The sequence below is a fragment of the Chaetodon auriga genome, chromosome 14 (assembly GCF_051107435.1).
Source record: "Chaetodon auriga isolate fChaAug3 chromosome 14, fChaAug3.hap1, whole genome shotgun sequence".
Taxonomy (NCBI): Eukaryota; Metazoa; Chordata; class Actinopteri; order Chaetodontiformes; family Chaetodontidae; genus Chaetodon; species Chaetodon auriga.
Genome location: NC_135087.1, coordinates 12,654,876 through 12,672,126, shown reverse-complemented (window position 1 = coordinate 12,672,126; position 17,251 = coordinate 12,654,876). Strand labels below are relative to the sequence as shown.

The following is a 17,251-nucleotide window of genomic DNA, read 5'->3' as shown; positions in this document are numbered from 1 at the left end:
CAGGTATCCATGTTGTGGGTTTTATTAATAAATCTAATAATTTTACACATAAATCAATATTTGTATATAATAATTAAGTGCCTTAATGAATACATTTTTGGCACAATGCATCTCTGCTCTACAGTAACAATGTCAACAGGACAGATCCTACACATACAGCAAGTGAAGCCAGTAAGAAGTTCTTACCACAAAATATATGTTACTTTGTTAATTAGCTGAATTTTCTTTTAAAAACCTCAGCTTGTACTTGGGCTTGTCTTTATGTGTTACTGCATTCATGACCAAAGCATTCCCATTATATTACACACAAATTCAAAAAATTTAACATTCATCCGAATTTCCCCACAAGCATCCAGAAGAGCTCATACTGAAGCTCCTCAAGCTGTAATTGCATTTTTCCTCATTGCTGAACTTCATTAACTTATCAATAAAGAATGGTGGGAATCACTTAAACTGACTCCAAAGACTCTGGGAGGAAGGTCATCAGTCCAGTGGTGGTCACTCATTCACTCACTGTTCCAGCGCCCTTGGAAGACAATCTGGTTGGGCAAACAGCGCGAGATCCTCCTTGTACGTTGCTAGGTGACAACCCAGCGGGGCAGGTGGCCGTTAAGTCTGGGGCTCAGTAAAACCACGAGGAGTGCTACGGGGCCCCGGACATGCAGCACCAACGCCACCTCCTGCAGGGGCAACCACACTGCAGTCAGAGCTCACCTCTGGGGAGAGACGGATAGCACAGATATCATCAGGAACAAGCTACAGGATGTAGGTGGACGTGACTCATGACTGCATGAATCTCACTCAAGATTACAGATGCACTTGATGAAGGTAATGTTCAAAAATAATGTGCAGGTGTTTGTCAGTAGATAAAGAGGTTTTCCTTCACTGACTTTGGTTTGAAAATGACAGCTCATAAGTGTTTCTGTGCATTACCCTGGCCACTGACGCCTCTTGTCAGTCAGGGGGACATAAACCACTCCCATCAAAGCTTTCTTGAGAAAGGTCCCGTCACTCTGCCGGTCGTACTGTTCTAGCACCTGAGTGCCACCATCGGGGCCCACGGGGAGAACCAACCGCCCACCAGGCTTCAGCTGCTCCAAGAGCTTGAATTAAGAGGAGAGAAGAGAGGGCAAAAAACTGAAATTTGACATGAGGCGATAAGTCGAGTTCAAGAGGCAGATTCAGCTCAGTTAGTCAGTGTGGAGACACTTGTGTCCTCCGCGTATCAAACTTCCCTCACAGCACTTGAGAAAGATTCACTTTAGTAATGTAGATAAACTGCAATGTGTTTTAACCTTAACTTGCTGTGTGCATGGTTTCTCTATTCTACTCTTTCCTATTCTATTTGCACAAGCGTAAAAGCCAAATTGCAGGTGTCCTTACAGACTTAGGAACAGTCGCTGCAGCTGCACCAACATGAATGGCATCATACGGCGCTCCGTCTGGGAAACCAAGCCTTCCATCTCCCACTGTGGACACACGTCGGTGCGACTTTTATAGTCTTTTGTCACTGTGAGGATTCAACAACAAACTTTGAAAGGAAGCATGACTTTGACATCTCCTGACTTACCTGTAAGTTTGATGCGCCCAGAGGTGAGCAGCTCTGGGTCGTCAGCTTGCACATTTTTTATTGACATCTGAACCAGTTCATCGATGTGGTCAATGCCAACCACTCTACCACTGGGGCCTGTCTACAAACAACAGAAACATTCAACAATGCACCGAGTCATGTACTATATTTTATGCCAACTTAGGTAAAAAATATCAAGAATGTGTGTACATTGTGTAAACTTACCATTCTTGCAAAGCAGGCAGTGAGATATCCACTTCCCGAACCCACATCGAGTGCAGATGCCCCTTCGGTTAGTTTGTCACTTAACAGCTCCAAAGCATGAGCATGCTGTCAAACCAGGCCCACAGGAAATTCATTCAGCCCATCATCTGAATACACATAAGTGAATTATAAAACCCGATGCTGAAGAGTTGGGATGCTGTGTAAAACATAAATAAACACAGAATTAAATCATTTGCTCGCTAACTGTGTTTACCAACTGTTTTCAGTTGAGGACATGTAAAAAAGGATTAACAAATGATCACATCTGTTTATTTCTGTTTTACACAGTGTCCCAGCTTTTTTGGAATCGGAATTCATCCTCAGATATTTGCTCACATCTCAAAACAGCTCAGTGTTCGTTACTCACCATGTGTGGTGCACTGATAGTCGCCCTGTAGCCTGTGATAAGAACATGTCATAACACAGAGTCACAACACACATCTGTGCTGATGAAGCAGCTGTTACTCTACAATGTATGCATTAATAAAGAGTGATTGGAATAAATACCTATGGACTGAGGAGAGTCTGCATAAGGATAGTCTGTGGAGTAGAGTCCTCTGTCTGTGGCCAGCATGGCATCAAACACTCGGTCGCTGCGGATCACCCCATGATCTGGAGGAGAAAAGAGTGAAATGTGTACAGGATGAACTGAGATGTTGGAGTCTGTTTCCTCATTACCTTTTAATGTGAAGGGAAAAACTAAAGATACAGGCTTTTTAGAGGAAATAGTGAAAATTAAAGTACAGGATGGGGGTCAAGATCTAAAGCTAGGCAGTATATTAACACTGCTGCAATAACATTTTAACTTTTACATTTCAGCTTTAAATTTGGGCATTTAAGCTTTTCTATTTCAACAGTTGAACAGTTCACTTTCAAATTTAAAATTGTCATTCCATATCCATTTCATACAAATTTCCATTAAGAATATATTAAGTATGCCCTCATAATTGTGAGCAGTACAATATAATAATTTAAAGTCAGTAAAATGATCCGCTATATTTTCCTGAGTGAAGTTAATCATGAGTATCTCTCTCTGCTTAGCCAATGTCCACATTACTACAGACTATCACCCTAGTTTATTTTAAATACAGTATAAAAGCACCAGCTGTCACACAAGACATCTTCACCTTGAGGACCTTGAGGTTTAAAGACCTTGAAATGTCAAAGCTCAGTCCCTGGCATCAACCCACTCACCCCTCAGCCTGCTGATGAGCTCTGGATGTGTTTTGCCGGTGGACATCCACGCCATGGTCCGGGACAGCAGCACACCCATAGGGACTGCCACTACTGCCAGGCGCAACGCAGCTCGCATCTCCTACACCGGATCTCCCTGCAGTGACATGATGATCAGCGCTTGCAAACCTGAGTATATGACACACACGTAACTGGAACAACAGTCTTTAACAGGCTGAGCCGAATATGGCAAATAGAACAAATTCATCACAGATCAAACTGAACATGATTGTTAGCCAGTGAGTTACAGTTATCGCGACAAGTTACCGCTACATCATAAACAGATAATATTACTGAACAGTTATCGCTGCTAATGTGAGTTCAACAAATGGTCAATACTCACAAATACAAATAATTCAGCAGAGGTCACTAAAGCTTGTTTACCTCGATAGTTCGCCACCGTTCCTTCTTCCAGCTGAGACAAACTTCCTGGCTTCATCCTCCTGGCCAATAGGATGCGTTCTCTCCAACGCGAAACCGTAGAACTCCAATCACATCTCGAAGAAGTTTGATGGGCGGTTACAGCGTCCAATCATATGGTTCTAAATAAGAAAGTGGGCTGTCGCTTATTAGAGACCCTTGGACCATGGACAGAGTTAGCTAGCGAGGCTAATCTTCAATCTTTAAATTCATATATTAGAGGAAATAACAGTTCATTTATTGGGATTTTCACAGAGGTAAGACAAGTACAAATGTGTATGAAATATAACTATATTGTGACAAACTGTCTGAGGAACAGAAGAAATGCATACCAAGAGAAACGTTAAATGCAGCAGGTTAGCTGTTAAGACAGTTTTAGCCTAAGCATGTTGATGTAAGTTAAGGTTTGATTGGTTCTTCGTATTTGGAAGTCTGCGTAGTTTCCCTATCTGTCTTCTATCAATATATCTCACGAACATGCCTGTTTTAATGTGGGTGAAAGAGTCAGGCCATGAACAACACTGGGCCAAAGCTAACTGCTGCTGAAAACTGATGCTGACATCTGTTCTAAGTCCGCTGGTCAGTTCGCCACAATGGTTGACGACTTCGAGGGTCAGCAGGTCCGGTCCAGCGGGGAGCTGTGGTCCGAAATCTGCTCCAGTCTGCCCGAGGTGCGAGCTGAAGAAACTGCAGAGAACAACACGGAGTTCAAAGACTCTTTCCAGCCAGCAGCACAAGTCGGAGTGCAGGTCAATGGACACTCAAATGGGACGAATACCAGTTCATCTGGCGCCAAATGGGAACCCATGGAGGACTCTGAGATCTACATAGCCAGTTTAGGTACAGACATCCTTCCAGCCTCTTTCTATCTTTTTCCTGACTGTAGGCCTTCATCCACCCCGCTCTACCACCTTCTCAGTCAGGTTGTTTGGGAGATTGCAGAGATGATAATGTGCCAAAGTACATGAAAATGAAAATATATTGCACAAAACTTCTCCAGGTTACCATGATTTATTTCCCAACTGTTGTCAGCTATTGTGCCTTCATTTCACCTCCCCCCACATGCAGTCCACCATTTGTCATGTGACTTATTTATAAATCATCCAAGAACTGGTAAAACATTATCTTTTTAAATTACTTTTCACAGAATACCACAGTCACTCTAGGATGAAAAAAGGTGTAGATACTCTTCAGCAGAGGTGGTCTGCACCGAGCTTTGTGTGCTTTGTCAACATCACAAATTGTTGCCCGTGGCCCTCCATTCAGAAATGTTACCACTGTGATCATTTTTTTTTTTTTTTTTGTCTACACTTTGGTGCAGAGAACCGCCTGAAGAAGCTAAAAGGCCAGTCCAGTGATGTGACCTCCAGGGACATGTTGCGCTCCTTGTCTCAAGCTAAGAAAGAATGCTGGGATAGATTTCTGCACGATGCCCAGACCTCAGAGCTCTTCCAAGGCGGTGACATGGATGAGAGGTAGGATGGGAGGGATGGATTATGCTGTTTCACACACACACGTACTGTGTTCTATTGACGTTTTGTTATACATATGTGTTAACTTCAGATGTTGCAGAACTGTTCTCTTTTTCTATGCGATGCTGTATCAAATCTGGTTTGGTTGAAATAAACCCTTCTCCTCTCACTCCTGTCTCACGTCACGCTGTTCCTTTCCCGGCCTGCCGTGTCTTCTTTTCCCCCGGACTCATTGTCCTGGTCGGAGCTGTTGTTATTCACCTTATGTTGTCATCCCTGTCATCAAACTGTCCTCCATCTGTCATAGAGGTGTTGTTTGGTCCCGGTCCAACTGCATTCATGCTAACACCAGCAATCTCCCCTGGTGCTCTGAGCTCTTGTTTCAGGCAGATTCAGTCAGCTGCACAGCTAACTGAGACTAGCTAACAGCAGCTAGTCACTACAGCAAAGAATATAATGGATGACAGGGAACAGTTACTCTGGTGATATGCGGCCCCCTATTTGCTTGGAGTGACCTTCAACAGGTGGCCAATTCTCCTTTTAATATCTCTGACTTTTTGCGTGCCTCTCTTCCACAGTGCTCTTGAACACTTCAAAAGATGGTTGATTCCTGAGAAGGTGGCCATCAGCGCGGAAGAGCTGGAATATCTCCTGAGGCCGACCCAGAATAAGGAAGCAGCTGATCAAGACCAAACTCAGAACGACGATGACACAGAGGGAGAGAGACACAGCCCAGAGGAAGATGACGTTCACAGCCCCGAGAAATGAGTGTTGTTTATTTTAAAAATGGTAACCATGAAAGAAAAACTCATTCGGCGTGCATTCAGTACAGGTGACTTGTTACCCTGATGCTCATTTTGAGCTGTGTTAGGTCATGGCAGTGTTTTGGCCAAAGCTTTTGTGAACAGCAGCCAAAGAGGCAATTACAGGCTGTCATCATCCTCTGTATCCCCGGCAACTGAGTGTTAAGTACTTACCCATTCACATGTGTTTTGTGTCTGCTATTCATCCCTTCAACCAAATCACACCATGAAAATATATAATAAAGAGTTTGAAATTAGACCTGTTTGTCCTGTAGCAGCAGCATTTGCATCTAGTCAGTGAAGTGACTCCCACTGTATCGGTTACCAGAGTGGCTCGCTACTTTCAATACAGATGCAAAGGCTAATGAAGGACCACGTGCAGTATCATGTTGTTGATTAGATTTTGATGACGTAAGCAATGTGTTATCCTGTTACTCTGTTCTGTCAGTAGAAATATATTCCTGAAAATACTGTAACATATTGTGTAACATCTTTATTTTTGCCATGTTGATTTTACATCTGAAGTTTTACCCAAGTTTCAATAAAAACAAGTAGAATGGATTCTGTTCATCTGTCTGCTCGTTAGCTGAAACAAGGGCGCTGTTATATTTAGCTGGAGCTGAGGTGCAATTAAAACTATTCTCAGACACACTGAATTTTGGGTGTGTGTGTGATCTTGTGCCTCCGTCTTTGTGAGGACCTGTTTGAGATTTATATTTAGGGATTGAAGGCATAATTGTAAAGTGCGGGCTGTTTAAAGTTAGAAGCATGTAGACTTTGGACTGATTTAAGGGGAGCAGGGAGTCGTAAAGAATTACAGTGTGAAAGAGCAGGAGAGACGGCCGACGGCATCGAGTGGTTTCTCTGACATGGTCTGACTGCAGTATCTTTAGGTGGCAGCAAAGAATCAAATATTATTCATCCACAAAGTGTAGTAGATTGCCATTCCACACAGAGAGTGCTACAGCACAACGTGCAAGGCAGATTCATAATGTCACATGTTTATAGATTTAGAAAAATATTCCACTTGGAAAAATTATTTATGCTACATATGGGCTTGAAGTATGGGCCGTCTGTGTTCAGACATCATTTAAACATAAACTAACCTCAAAACTGGGGAATTTTCTCCTCTGAATGAAGCCCATATGTTTCTGTCAACATACAATCAGAAGACCATTTAAATGACCTGTATTAAAATCTACACTGCTGGTTGACACTTAAAGATGACAGTACACAACTGAGTGTGAAATACGTCCAGAAACCAGCTGGCAGGTAAGCATTGGTTTTGCTCCAAATGTTCCCTCAGTCATCAGACAGTAATGGAGACATAGTTCAGGAATAATAGTTTCTACTTGACTTCTGAAATTGAAAAAAGAAAGATACTCATACGTTTGGCTCATCTTTGTAATGACTAAAAGAAATGTGGGAGCGTTCTTGGGGTTGTTGAGAGAAGTCTGTGTGAGAGTGTTGATTGTCAATTTGAAATCTCTTCAAAGAACTCATCATCTTTCAGCGTGCTCTGGTAAAAGGCACAACACAGACAAAATATTAACATTGCAGCCAAGAGCTTGTAAAACAATTGTATCAGTGAGTATGATGTACTGTGTGTCCTGGTCAGCCTTCAGATTCAGTAAAGACTGAACATTATAACCTTCACAAAGGTAAGATTTTGTTATATTTTAGCAGTTCAAATGCAGAAGACCAAGGCAGGCAGGTGGAAGAAGTGAGCTTTAGCAGCCAAGGCTGCATCCACACAAACAACAGGCAGACAACAAGCTGCAACAGTGAATCCAAAAAACAGAGCAGAATATACAAATTACACAGCTGATAAACCAGTCAGGCTCAGGCAGGAGACAAATGCAGGACAGGGGACACAGAGGCAGACGGCATGACACCTGAACTGAAGGGAAAACACACTGACTGAACACAAGAGAGGGAAGACGAACATGAGACAGTTGAAACTAATCTGCTATTACAAGGGCAGGTCAGAGACAAAGGCAGGAAGTGATACAAAACATGACACGCAAGGAAAAGCTCTTTCAGCATAAAACAGGAAATAACTAAAACCCAAAACTATGACGGTTGTATTAGACTATTTTAGATTTAGATGTGTCTCACACACTGGTAACAGAGTGTTACTCTCAATTTAAAAAACTCAGCGTGGGAAAATCCTCTTAAACAGTCTTCATTTGAATAGCAGCAATCCTTCGTCTGTGCTGTGAATCAGTTTCAGTCCTGGACATGAAAACCTTCGGGAGCCTCTTGTCAAGCTTGCGGTCTATCTTCTAAAACCCAGAGGACTGAACGTGTGAAATCACTTGAATGCACACAATTAAAGCAGTGTTTGTTCTCATTTTTCTTTCAAGTGGAGAACAAACTCACTGCCACTTATCTTGACATAATAAGTGGACTTCATTTCACTTATTCTGGGTGATGCTTATTACAATTATTAATATTTCAGCAAGCAAAGGTTGTGACTTGCCAACTCTCCAGGTCTCACAGAGTCATGCTTTGCGGTAGCAGGTGGGATTGGGATGGCAGATAATAGTGTGAAGCCCCGAATGACAGGAAATTAAAATTTGATTGGCATCCACCCTTGATTAAAAGGTAATTTCCATCTCTGGAAGGTGTTAATAAAGAAACCCACCCATGATGTCCCCTGAGAGAAAAGAGCTTCAGCAACCATTTAAACCTAAATGTCATCCCTGGAAAACATGAAAAAACATTATTTAACCGAATTATAATATATTACACTATCAACCAAAAATAACTTCCAATAATTAATATTTAATCTCTATGAATTTATATTCATAGGGTTTCCGAAAGCTAAATTATATATCTATCATTACTTTCAATAAAATGAGAGACGAACTGATTCCCTTGGCAAGAAGTTAAGATGATGAATTTTGTTGGGAGGTTTGATCTTTGAATCCGATCCTGATGGTGCGAGCGGCACAGATGAAACTGTTCATCTTCCAGCTGTTTTTCACTGAAGCCACGGTCAAAACCTTCTCTCTATAGTCTGCAGCCTCCTGAAACTGGGATGATATTTGAAGGTTCTGAAGACAGAAAAAAATGTTGTCTGAGGGATTTTCTGCCTCTTCGACACCTCAGGACAGGTTTCCGCTGATATCCTGGAATGTCAACATGTGTGATCCCAACTCACTTCATCTTTCTCTCCTCCTCTCCATCACATGTGCCGCCCTCTCCTACCTCTGTGTGGTGAAGAGTACTTTAGATCCTCTGCCTCTGGGTTTAAATCAGTCTTGGGCTTTCGTAGGATGCATCCAGTCCAACCCCACTTCATTTCCCTCATCCTCATCTTGATTTGTTTTCTCCCACAGATCTTACAGTGTTTGTTCAGTGTATCTTCAGGATGGTTCTAAGCCACTTGTTGACAAAGCATTGGCCCTTGTTGGTGGGTGGTTTTGTTATTCTTCAGTTTAGAGTTTTGGCATATTTCCTTTGAGATCCAAACGGGCCTTATGATCCTACCTAGGACACAGAAAATGTCAAAAAGTGAGGTAGCCTGGACCATGACCATTTTTCTGCCTCCTCGTCAGCCAGGACAAATCATCAGCATCCATGAGCAGATGGTTGGGAGCAAAGCTCAGACAAGATACAGGCAGTAAACGAAAGGAAAACCAAACAGAGCTTCCATCTTGTTGCGTTGGCAGACAGTAGCAGTGGTTACACAGTTGGCCAGAAAGTTGGCTTGTCCTTCAGCAGTCGGATTGCCTTATGACTCAGTGATGCCCCTGGTAAAGCCTGGATATCATGTACTTGTGGACAACTTGTACACATTGGAGCTTGTGGAGTTTACAGGAAAAACAAGATGGGCTGCCACCACTTAGCCCACAGGCCCATCAGGAGGGCATGCGATGGCCCACTCGTGTCTGTGAAGTGAATGCACACAGGTCAGGTTGCTGTCTGCCCCACGGTGGCACACACAGCGCAAAGGAAGGTGAAGAGCCACACCGGCTGATCCACTGTGGCTGTCGATTGCCCCTCAATCGTGTTGGAATATAACAAACACATGGGAGGTGTGGATTCATCAGACCAGCTGAGCCAGCACTAGTGTCCACCTTAAAAGCCTGAGGTGGTGCCGCAAGCAGGCAGAGAGAGGAAAGAACTGTCCGTGTTTATGGTGTGTGGGGTCACTCCAGACAATCCTTTCCCCATCAGCGTCCAGACCGATCCGAGGGAAAACACGTCCGATGGCACGTGGACAGAGGCTGCTTTCATGATGAGTTAAAACAGACTCGGAAACGAACAGAAATGAACATGGACAACTGTGACAAAAGTGGAAACTGTTCTGTTTCTCTGTGTCATAGAGACTGACAGAGAGATAGATCTTGGGCTACAATGTGAAGTCAGTAAACATTTTCACAAAGTTGTATGTGGTGGAAAATGGAGGCTGGAACAGTCAAAATGATGCCAGAGTTCACATGTTGCATCTGTTGCTGTGAAACAGGTGATTGCCATGTAAACAATCATGATGTTGAATAGTACCCTTGCTCAAAACAGGTAATATCTCCAGACAAATTCGGCTGTGATAAAACTCAACTCATATACTAAATTATTACTGCGCAGCAACAACAACAGGAAGTTTTTGTGCTGAATAGGTTTCCATAATTAGTAAATATTAGCAAATCAGAGTGCTACACTTGTTTGCATTGACACTGTTTGTTACAAACGTGATGACAAAAGATGTTTTTATTGCGATTCCAAATTTGTATAAAATTTATGGTAAAATAATGATAAAGGTCCTTGACATTTTCTCTGTCCTCCAGATCATGATCATTTTCATTATCTTCACAATCAGCCCCTCTGTTCCCCTCAAGTAGTCCCATGCTAATGATCTTTATCCTGGATTACCCTTTGCAGATACTCATTTGATGAATCACACGGTCACACTCTTCTTTTTGCACCAAGATGTTTCACAATTTTTGAATTAGTTTTAGTTTTATGAATATTTAAGATGCTGGAGAAAGAGCGTGCTTTATCCCTTAATTGTTCAATTTTTGCTCTGTTCCCTAATGTGAGTTTCTGGGTGTGTTTTTCTAGAAAGTGGCTTTCTTGTGAAGAACTGCACAGCTGGAAATTTAACATTCAGCATCAAAAAATTATCCAGGGATGGCGCAAGCACTATGCTTTATTTATTCTTTGGGTCCGCATTAGTTTCCACGCAGTGGACGCTCGTCTTCCTGGGGTCCACACAAAAACAACAACAATAAAAAAGACAACAAAAAAAGGCAGATGCAAAAACAATGAATAACTATATAACACTAACTATAATGATTTTCCTTCTTATACATTTGGTCAGTAAGCAAATTTAGGATAACAGTAGTGAAGATATAGAAGAAATGATAATTAAAATAATATAAAATATTACAAATATGTCAGGATCACTATAAATTTACTATATTAAACAGACACATTATAAGACCCAAAAGGAAAATTATAGTGACTCCAAGGCAGATAAAAAATACAGTATTACTGGGCAAGGTCATCACAAATTCACAATGAATTACCAGAGAGGCACTCGAGCTCCCAAGAGGAATATCGTAAGAGGTTATTGCTCATTGGGAGTGATGAGTGAGATTGAGATGACAATCTTTTTTCTTTTTTTTTTCCACACTGAGGTGACTCACATGAACACATCCTGCATGCTGTGAGAGAGAGAGAGAAAGAACGAGCACACCTCTTTATTCTGAAGCAGAGCGGGCTGCAGCGGAGAGGTAACGCTGCACAACAGTGGAACTCCCTGCAGGCAGACAGACAGACAGACGACCAGAAAATGACAAAGTGACATCTACAGGTATTCTTTCTTTTCATTTCTACTTTGAAAAAAAAAATTTTTAGGACAACATGCAGGTAAACAGCTGTATGTGAATTATGTGTAAATCAATTTACCACGGATAAGTTCAGTAACATTATGATAAATGCTGTGCTCAGGAGGTCTTGCTCTGCTCAAGCAGGTCATTAATAAGCACTTATTCCTGCTCTACAGCGGGCCAGGGAAGGTTTTTCGTTCACAGATGTAATGATGAAGCTTTCCTATTTCTTTTAGAGCTGCTTGGAATCCTGTGGCTAATCTCATAGGATTTGTTTTGCAGACACTGATGGTCTGTTATTTACTGGAAGTAGATTCAGTGTGATTGCTGCTTTTTTGTGAATGAAACTGGCAAAAATGCCCCCAAAAAAAAGATGCCCTCCAGCTGAAAACATATGTTTTTTGAAGAGAGATTTTATCCTCATCTTATCTTGCAAATTTAAATCGAAAAGCCACTCAAGCGTTCTCATTCTCTTCATCGCTGTCATGTGGTTTTCGGTAATGGACCAAATCTCAGTTCACAGTCGTGAGAAACAGCTTTTCCAAGCCTCTCTGCAAAATGTGGAATAAATAAGCACTCATGCCCAATTTCATGCTCTCATCTGATTGCATTGTGCCTGGTGACGAGTATTTGTTATTGCTATAACAAATACAATAACTGGATCATCGACCTCATTGTAGATTACATGTACAGTACACATGTTTCAGCAGATGACAATCCTTGAGAATCAGTTATTCCTGCTGTGCATGGGAAGAACTAAGAAATGATAAAAAGCCTTGAAGAGGGAGAGAGAAATGAAGGGTGAGAGGTGTAGAGTGCAGAGGAAAGGAGGATAAGATGTGAAGATGAGACTGATGAAAATAAAAAGATGTGTTACTCTTGATGCTCATTTTTAGACTCATTCTTTTAATGACATCGATTGACTGCAAGATTTGAAGATGTGACTGATTCTATCCAAATGTGACTCATCTCTTCAATCTGTTTCTTATCATGATGTTAATGTTACTTTGGCTTCAATCAATAGTTGTGGGAAATGTTAAATTGGGTAAATATAATTTGAACGATGGTGATTTGGAATGATCTCAGTGTAAACGCTTTGTTATTCATTCTGTCTGCAGCTATGGACTGGGAGAAGTCGATGAACCGATCCGGGGCCAACTCCTCTTCTCCAGCTTCTTCCTCACCTCCATCCATGCCTTCATCCACCTTCTCTTCTTCCTGTTGCAACTCCTCTCACTCCCTCTTCCTGACCTCCCCGTTCTCAGCCCCACCCTTCTCTGGCCTGGACCTCCTGTCCGACCTGAAACCCGTCTTCATCCCCCTCTACTCGGCCGTGGTTGTGGTCGCCTGCTCCGGCAACCTCCTCCTGCTCTTTCTCATCTGGCACAACAAGAAAAGACACAACACCACAAACTTCCTCATCAGCAACCTCGCGCTCGTCGACCTGGTCATGTGCATCTTCTGCGTCCCTTTGACCGCATCCTATGCTTTTGACCAGCGTGGATGGGTATTTGGCCCCTACATGTGTCATTTTGTCACCGTCATGCAGTCCACAGCTGTCTACGCAGCGGTCCTGTCCCTCATGGCCATCGCAGTGGATCGTTATGTGGTTGTGGCTTATCCCATCCGCAAGAGAGCAGGGTGCCAGTTCTGCTGGGGTCTGGTGGCCCTGATCTGGCTGTCTTCTCTGGCTTTATCCACACCTACAGCACTGCACACCTTCTACCTGGACCTGCGGGCTGCAGGGCTGCAGATGGCCGTCTGTGAGGAGTTCTGGGATGGCCAGGAGCGAGGCCGCCTCATCTACTCCTGTTTCAGTCTCTTCTTCTCCTACTTTGTCCCACTGGCTGCTGTCTCAATTTCCTACTGTGCTATATCCTATCAGCTGAAGCAGAGGACCATGTCGGGCTTGATGGCGTGTCCAGAGTTGAGATCTGCGAGGGCTGCATGGAGCAGACGGAGGAGGAAGACCTTCTACCTGCTGCTGGTGTCCGTCCTCTGTTTCGCCTTCTCATGGCTCCCCTTACAGGTACAGATGAGTGGAAAAGAGAGACTGATGATTTGACAGATATATGAAGACATGAATGAAGGTTCTTGAATAGTTGGACATCTTAAGAATTACACATAACTGCTTTCTTGCTGAGAGTTAGATGAGGAGCTCGAGACTGGAGCCAGCAGCCAGTTAGTTTAGCTTAGCACAAAGACTGAAAACAGGGTAAAATGGCTGTCTTTGTCCAACAGTAATAAATCCACCTACCAGCACCTCTAAAGCTCAATCATTAACAAGTTATATCTTGTTGCTTTAATCTCTTTGGTTTAATCTGGACAAAAACCTACAATTTGTGGATTTTTTGTAGTTTATGTGTTGGACTATTTCTTTGGTGGGACAATGACTTCAAGGACTCTTGTAGCCCAAGCGAGGTATTCTGGCAATTCCCTCTGTGTCCTGTAAAACCACAAGGTGCCATCTGTATGGCTTAAGCAAATGAGATATAATGTGTTAATTAGTGAACTTTAGAGATGTTAACTTTGGACAGAGCCAGGCTAGCTTCCAGGCTTCCATTCTTTGTGCTAAAATAAGGTAACTGCTGTTGATTGTAGCCATAACTCGACATTTGTTTTGCGTTTCTACTGCAAACACTGGCTGTTTTTAATTTAGTTCAGGGTTGTTACCGGATAGTAACAGTCACATCAACCATATCACCCCTCTGCTTGGCTTACCTTGATAAACTTACCCTAACCCTCAGCAATTTCACTCATCACACCTGAGCCTAACCAACCCCACCAACGAAGGCAATGAGAACTAGCCAATCAGAGGCAGAGTAGGGCGGGTCATGACAGGCTCCTGGGTCAGTGAAAAACAAAAAACTGGACAGAATAGAATGGTTTTCTTGGTACCATCCACAACTTTTGCCAGTGGAAATACAAAAAATAACCATTATAATGTAATGAACTGAACTGAACTGACCTGCTTATTGGAAATGCAGCTTTATATTTACTATACAGACCTGAGGGTAGTGCCAATGTCCTCATCTTACTCTCTGCAAGAAAGCAAACAATATTCAGACTGAAGTGAGTAAACTGAATCACCATTGGCACTGACTCAATCAGCAGCTTTGAGCAGTGGAGCTGTCCTCATTCATGAAAGCACTGCTGTCAGCTCAGTGTGACAAAGACAAAAGACCACAAAAGCCACAGAAACAATCACAATGCGATAACTCTGTCGCAAATAACTACCTGCTGAGCTATTAAACCTAATAAACAGTGATTGTATGGGCCTAGTTTTTATTGAATGGGCAATAGACTGAAAGTACTGCTGAACTGAGGACAAGAGTAATAAAAGCAGACTTGATATTCAGGGACAACAAATCCTTTAACCTTACAGAAGAAAAGGTAAACTTGTATTAAATGCTCGCAAAATGTCCAACTATTCCTTTAAAATAAGGAATTCTAAAAAGGATTAATTCAAGAGTTAATTGTCAAACGATTTCTTCCTTGGACAAATTCCTTGGATAACATAGTTCAACTTCACAGGTGGTGAATCTGATCCGTGACCTGGACACAGACTTCTCCATCTTAGGGAAGAATTACGTGAACGTCATCCAGGTGTCGACTCACCTGTTTGCCATGAGCTCCTCCTGCTACAACCCTTTCATTTACGCCTCGTTGCACGACAAGTTCCTGTCCTACCTGTGTCACCACTTCCTGTCCTGGAGGAGAGGAAAAGGGAAGGATGGGGGTCAAGGGTCAAGCATCCTGACAATGTCGCACAGAGTGCCGCGCCTTCACACCTCCACCACTGTGGCAGATTTCACGGGTGCAGCTGTAAATAACACTGGTCCTCAAGACAACTATGCTTAGATTGTTTCAGTTGAACAGGCACTAAAAATGTATCCACTGGTGGTTTTCTCTGCTCAGTTGGATAAAAATCTCTGTTTCAGGAATGACACCTCTTCACAATTTAATATGAATCTTGTCAGACTTCATCTGAGAGACAAACTGTGCACAGCAAAGTTACAGCCCCAGTGTCACAACTGGTCATGATCACGAACCCACACCAGCTCTGTCTGACTGAATCTATACAAATTTAAACATTTGCCTGTTTTGATTTAAAGGATTTACTTGTCTAATTATTTACATTTTTAAGAAATATGTAGATATTTACATGCTGAAAGTCTAAGATATACGCTACTGTGAGCTTACAAATATATTTTGTACAGTGATTTGGCTCTTGTCTGCAAAAATACACATTCGATTTTATAGTTTTTCATCTTATTGATGTGCATGTTCATATTCTTGTGAATATCTAATACTATATATCAACTTAGTGGCATCTTATGTACAAGATCTATGTTTATTTTCCATTCCTGTCCACTTCAGCTGGTAGTGTATTAGAATATTTGTGGATGAGTATTACATGTGTAACATTAAATCTGTCACTTAATAAACAGGTTTATTTAAGTAAACTCTATATCTCCGTTCACTTAACGGCATTTAAAGGATAAAATATGAACATGAGGAGTTTCTTTGACGATGAATGAGTATTTCTGTCATTCAGTTCAGGCTTGAGTCATCGAACGCTTTGCACACTTTCTGCTGCAGCTGTGACATTTGATGAACATAACACAGTCTGAAAAATATGCAACGTGTTTAAAGGTCAACTCTTAGATGGTGGGAGAAAAAAGCATCATCTGTGCTGGACATCAGCGTATGTAAAACAGCAAGAAGAGACTAAACCTGAAAGGAAATGTAACTAACGGAGAAATAAAAAGCACAGTTTATATCCTCCTGCATCTAACTGCAAATGACAGCTAACAATGTGAGGAGGTAACACAGTGACATAGGCTGAAGTATACAGCATCAGTGCATTTCTCAAACTGAGCTTACCTGATACTTGTGTCTTCTGTCTTTTAGAAAACTATCACACAAATAAAAAATGTATCTTGTGTCTTTGAGCACCAAAGCTCAGAGCAGCTCTACTGACAGATGAGTCACTCTTACCTGAACTCAAAACAAACGAGCAGCCTGGTGAGTGATGCACCGTCCCGGGTTTTCTCACCTCAGTCGTAAGCCCTGAGCTTGTCATGGCCTCAGCCACATTAGGGAGCTGTCAAGTCGTAACAAGTTGTAATGAATGAGCGTATTCTTCCGTACATTCCTCTTTCAGGAGCATGGCTGGAGCTCCAGATGGATTATAATGTGTGGATGTTGTGCCAGGCCTGTATTAAAAACTCTGTTTAACTCAAACAATATTGATTTTATGAGGTTACTATCACAAAAGAAAACTATGATTAAAAAGACGTCTTATTTTGGAAGATTTTATACAATCATGACGATGAGACACTGGTACTAAAAAAAAAGTTATAATAAGTAATGAGTAATATAAGTGTGCATGTTAGCTGAAGCCATTAATGTTCAATAATGTTACTTTTAGCTAATACATTTCTAGCATTTAACCATTATGTTTGCAGATACATCAGAATACAGTAGAACCAATTTTACAGAATAAACAATAAGACTTTTTTTTTTCTTTGAAACAGCAAAAACCGCCTAATGGCTCTAATTATAAACTTTCTAAATGGCTCATTTTATTGATCTGATCTTGTCAGATTTCATCTCACAAATAAAGGCTTCTGGGTGGATGGTGGTGTA

The 17,251-nt window shown here is 41.9% G+C and overlaps 3 protein-coding genes across 8 annotated transcripts; 2 read left to right on the top strand and 1 right to left on the bottom strand.

The window, feature by feature from the left end:
• Positions 1-6: 6 nt before the first annotated feature.
• On the bottom strand, positions 7-3,507 carry pcmtl (l-isoaspartyl protein carboxyl methyltransferase, like). Of its 5 annotated transcripts, none has more exons than XM_076747836.1 (9): positions 3,452-3,507; positions 3,029-3,164; positions 2,342-2,446; positions 2,202-2,233; positions 1,796-1,900; positions 1,571-1,691; positions 1,384-1,469; positions 934-1,103; positions 7-716 (listed from the first exon to the last, which is right to left on the bottom strand). In XM_076747836.1, exons 2-9 carry the CDS (start codon positions 3,144-3,146, stop codon positions 704-706), a joined length of 750 nt encoding a protein of 249 aa, XP_076603951.1. In that variant the 5' UTR covers positions 3,147-3,164; positions 3,452-3,507; the 3' UTR covers positions 7-703. The 5 variants fall into 5 exon arrangements, with proteins under 5 accessions (XP_076603951.1, XP_076603948.1, XP_076603952.1 ...); XM_076747833.1 differs by having other exon boundaries at positions 7-680; XM_076747837.1 differs by having other exon boundaries at positions 3,029-3,196; positions 3,452-3,497.
• A 134-nt stretch (positions 3,508-3,641) lies between these two features.
• Positions 3,642-6,414, top strand: ccdc32 (coiled-coil domain containing 32). Of its 2 annotated transcripts, none has more exons than XM_076747875.1 (4): positions 3,642-3,744; positions 4,072-4,327; positions 4,809-4,962; positions 5,538-6,414. In XM_076747875.1, exons 2-4 carry the CDS (start codon positions 4,081-4,083, stop codon positions 5,725-5,727), a joined length of 591 nt encoding a protein of 196 aa, XP_076603990.1. In that variant the 5' UTR covers positions 3,642-3,744; positions 4,072-4,080; the 3' UTR covers positions 5,728-6,414. The 2 variants fall into 2 exon arrangements, with proteins under 2 accessions (XP_076603990.1, XP_076603991.1); XM_076747876.1 differs by having other exon boundaries at positions 3,648-3,744; positions 4,060-4,327.
• A 6,353-nt stretch (positions 6,415-12,767) lies between these two features.
• On the top strand, positions 12,768-15,834 carry prlh2r (prolactin releasing hormone 2 receptor). Its single transcript, XM_076749362.1, has 2 exons — positions 12,768-13,628; positions 15,134-15,834. The coding sequence occupies exons 1-2, from the start codon at positions 12,792-12,794 to the stop codon at positions 15,458-15,460; spliced, it is 1,164 nt and encodes a 387-aa protein (XP_076605477.1). The 5' UTR covers positions 12,768-12,791; the 3' UTR covers positions 15,461-15,834.
• The last annotated feature ends 1,417 nt before the right edge of the window (positions 15,835-17,251 follow it).

Excerpts from the sequence above, each read along its gene's own strand:
- ccdc32 (XM_076747875.1), top strand. The coding sequence starts at position 4,081 with ATGGTTGACGACTTCGAGGGTCAGCAGGTCCGGTCCAGCGGGGAGCTG. Across the intron at positions 4,328-4,808 it reads GATCTACATAGCCAGTTTAG|AGAACCGCCTGAAGAAGCTA; the intron begins GTACAGACATCC and ends ACTTTGGTGCAG. Across the intron at positions 4,963-5,537 it reads GGCGGTGACATGGATGAGAG|TGCTCTTGAACACTTCAAAA; the intron begins GTAGGATGGGAG and ends TCTCTTCCACAG.
- prlh2r (XM_076749362.1), top strand. The coding sequence starts at position 12,792 with ATGCCTTCATCCACCTTCTCTTCTTCCTGTTGCAACTCCTCTCACTCC. Across the intron at positions 13,629-15,133 it reads TCTCATGGCTCCCCTTACAG|GTGGTGAATCTGATCCGTGA; the intron begins GTACAGATGAGT and ends TCAACTTCACAG.
- pcmtl (XM_076747833.1), bottom strand. The coding sequence starts at position 3,146 with ATGCGAGCTGCGTTGCGCCTGGCAGTAGTGGCAGTCCCTATGGGTGTG. Across the intron at positions 1,470-1,570 it reads TGGGCGCATCAAACTTACAG|TGGGAGATGGAAGGCTTGGT; the intron begins GTAAGTCAGGAG and ends GTGTGTCCACAG. Across the intron at positions 1,104-1,383 it reads CAGCGACTGTTCCTAAGTCT|CTCTTGGAGCAGCTGAAGCC; the intron begins GTAAGGACACCT and ends TCTTAATTCAAG.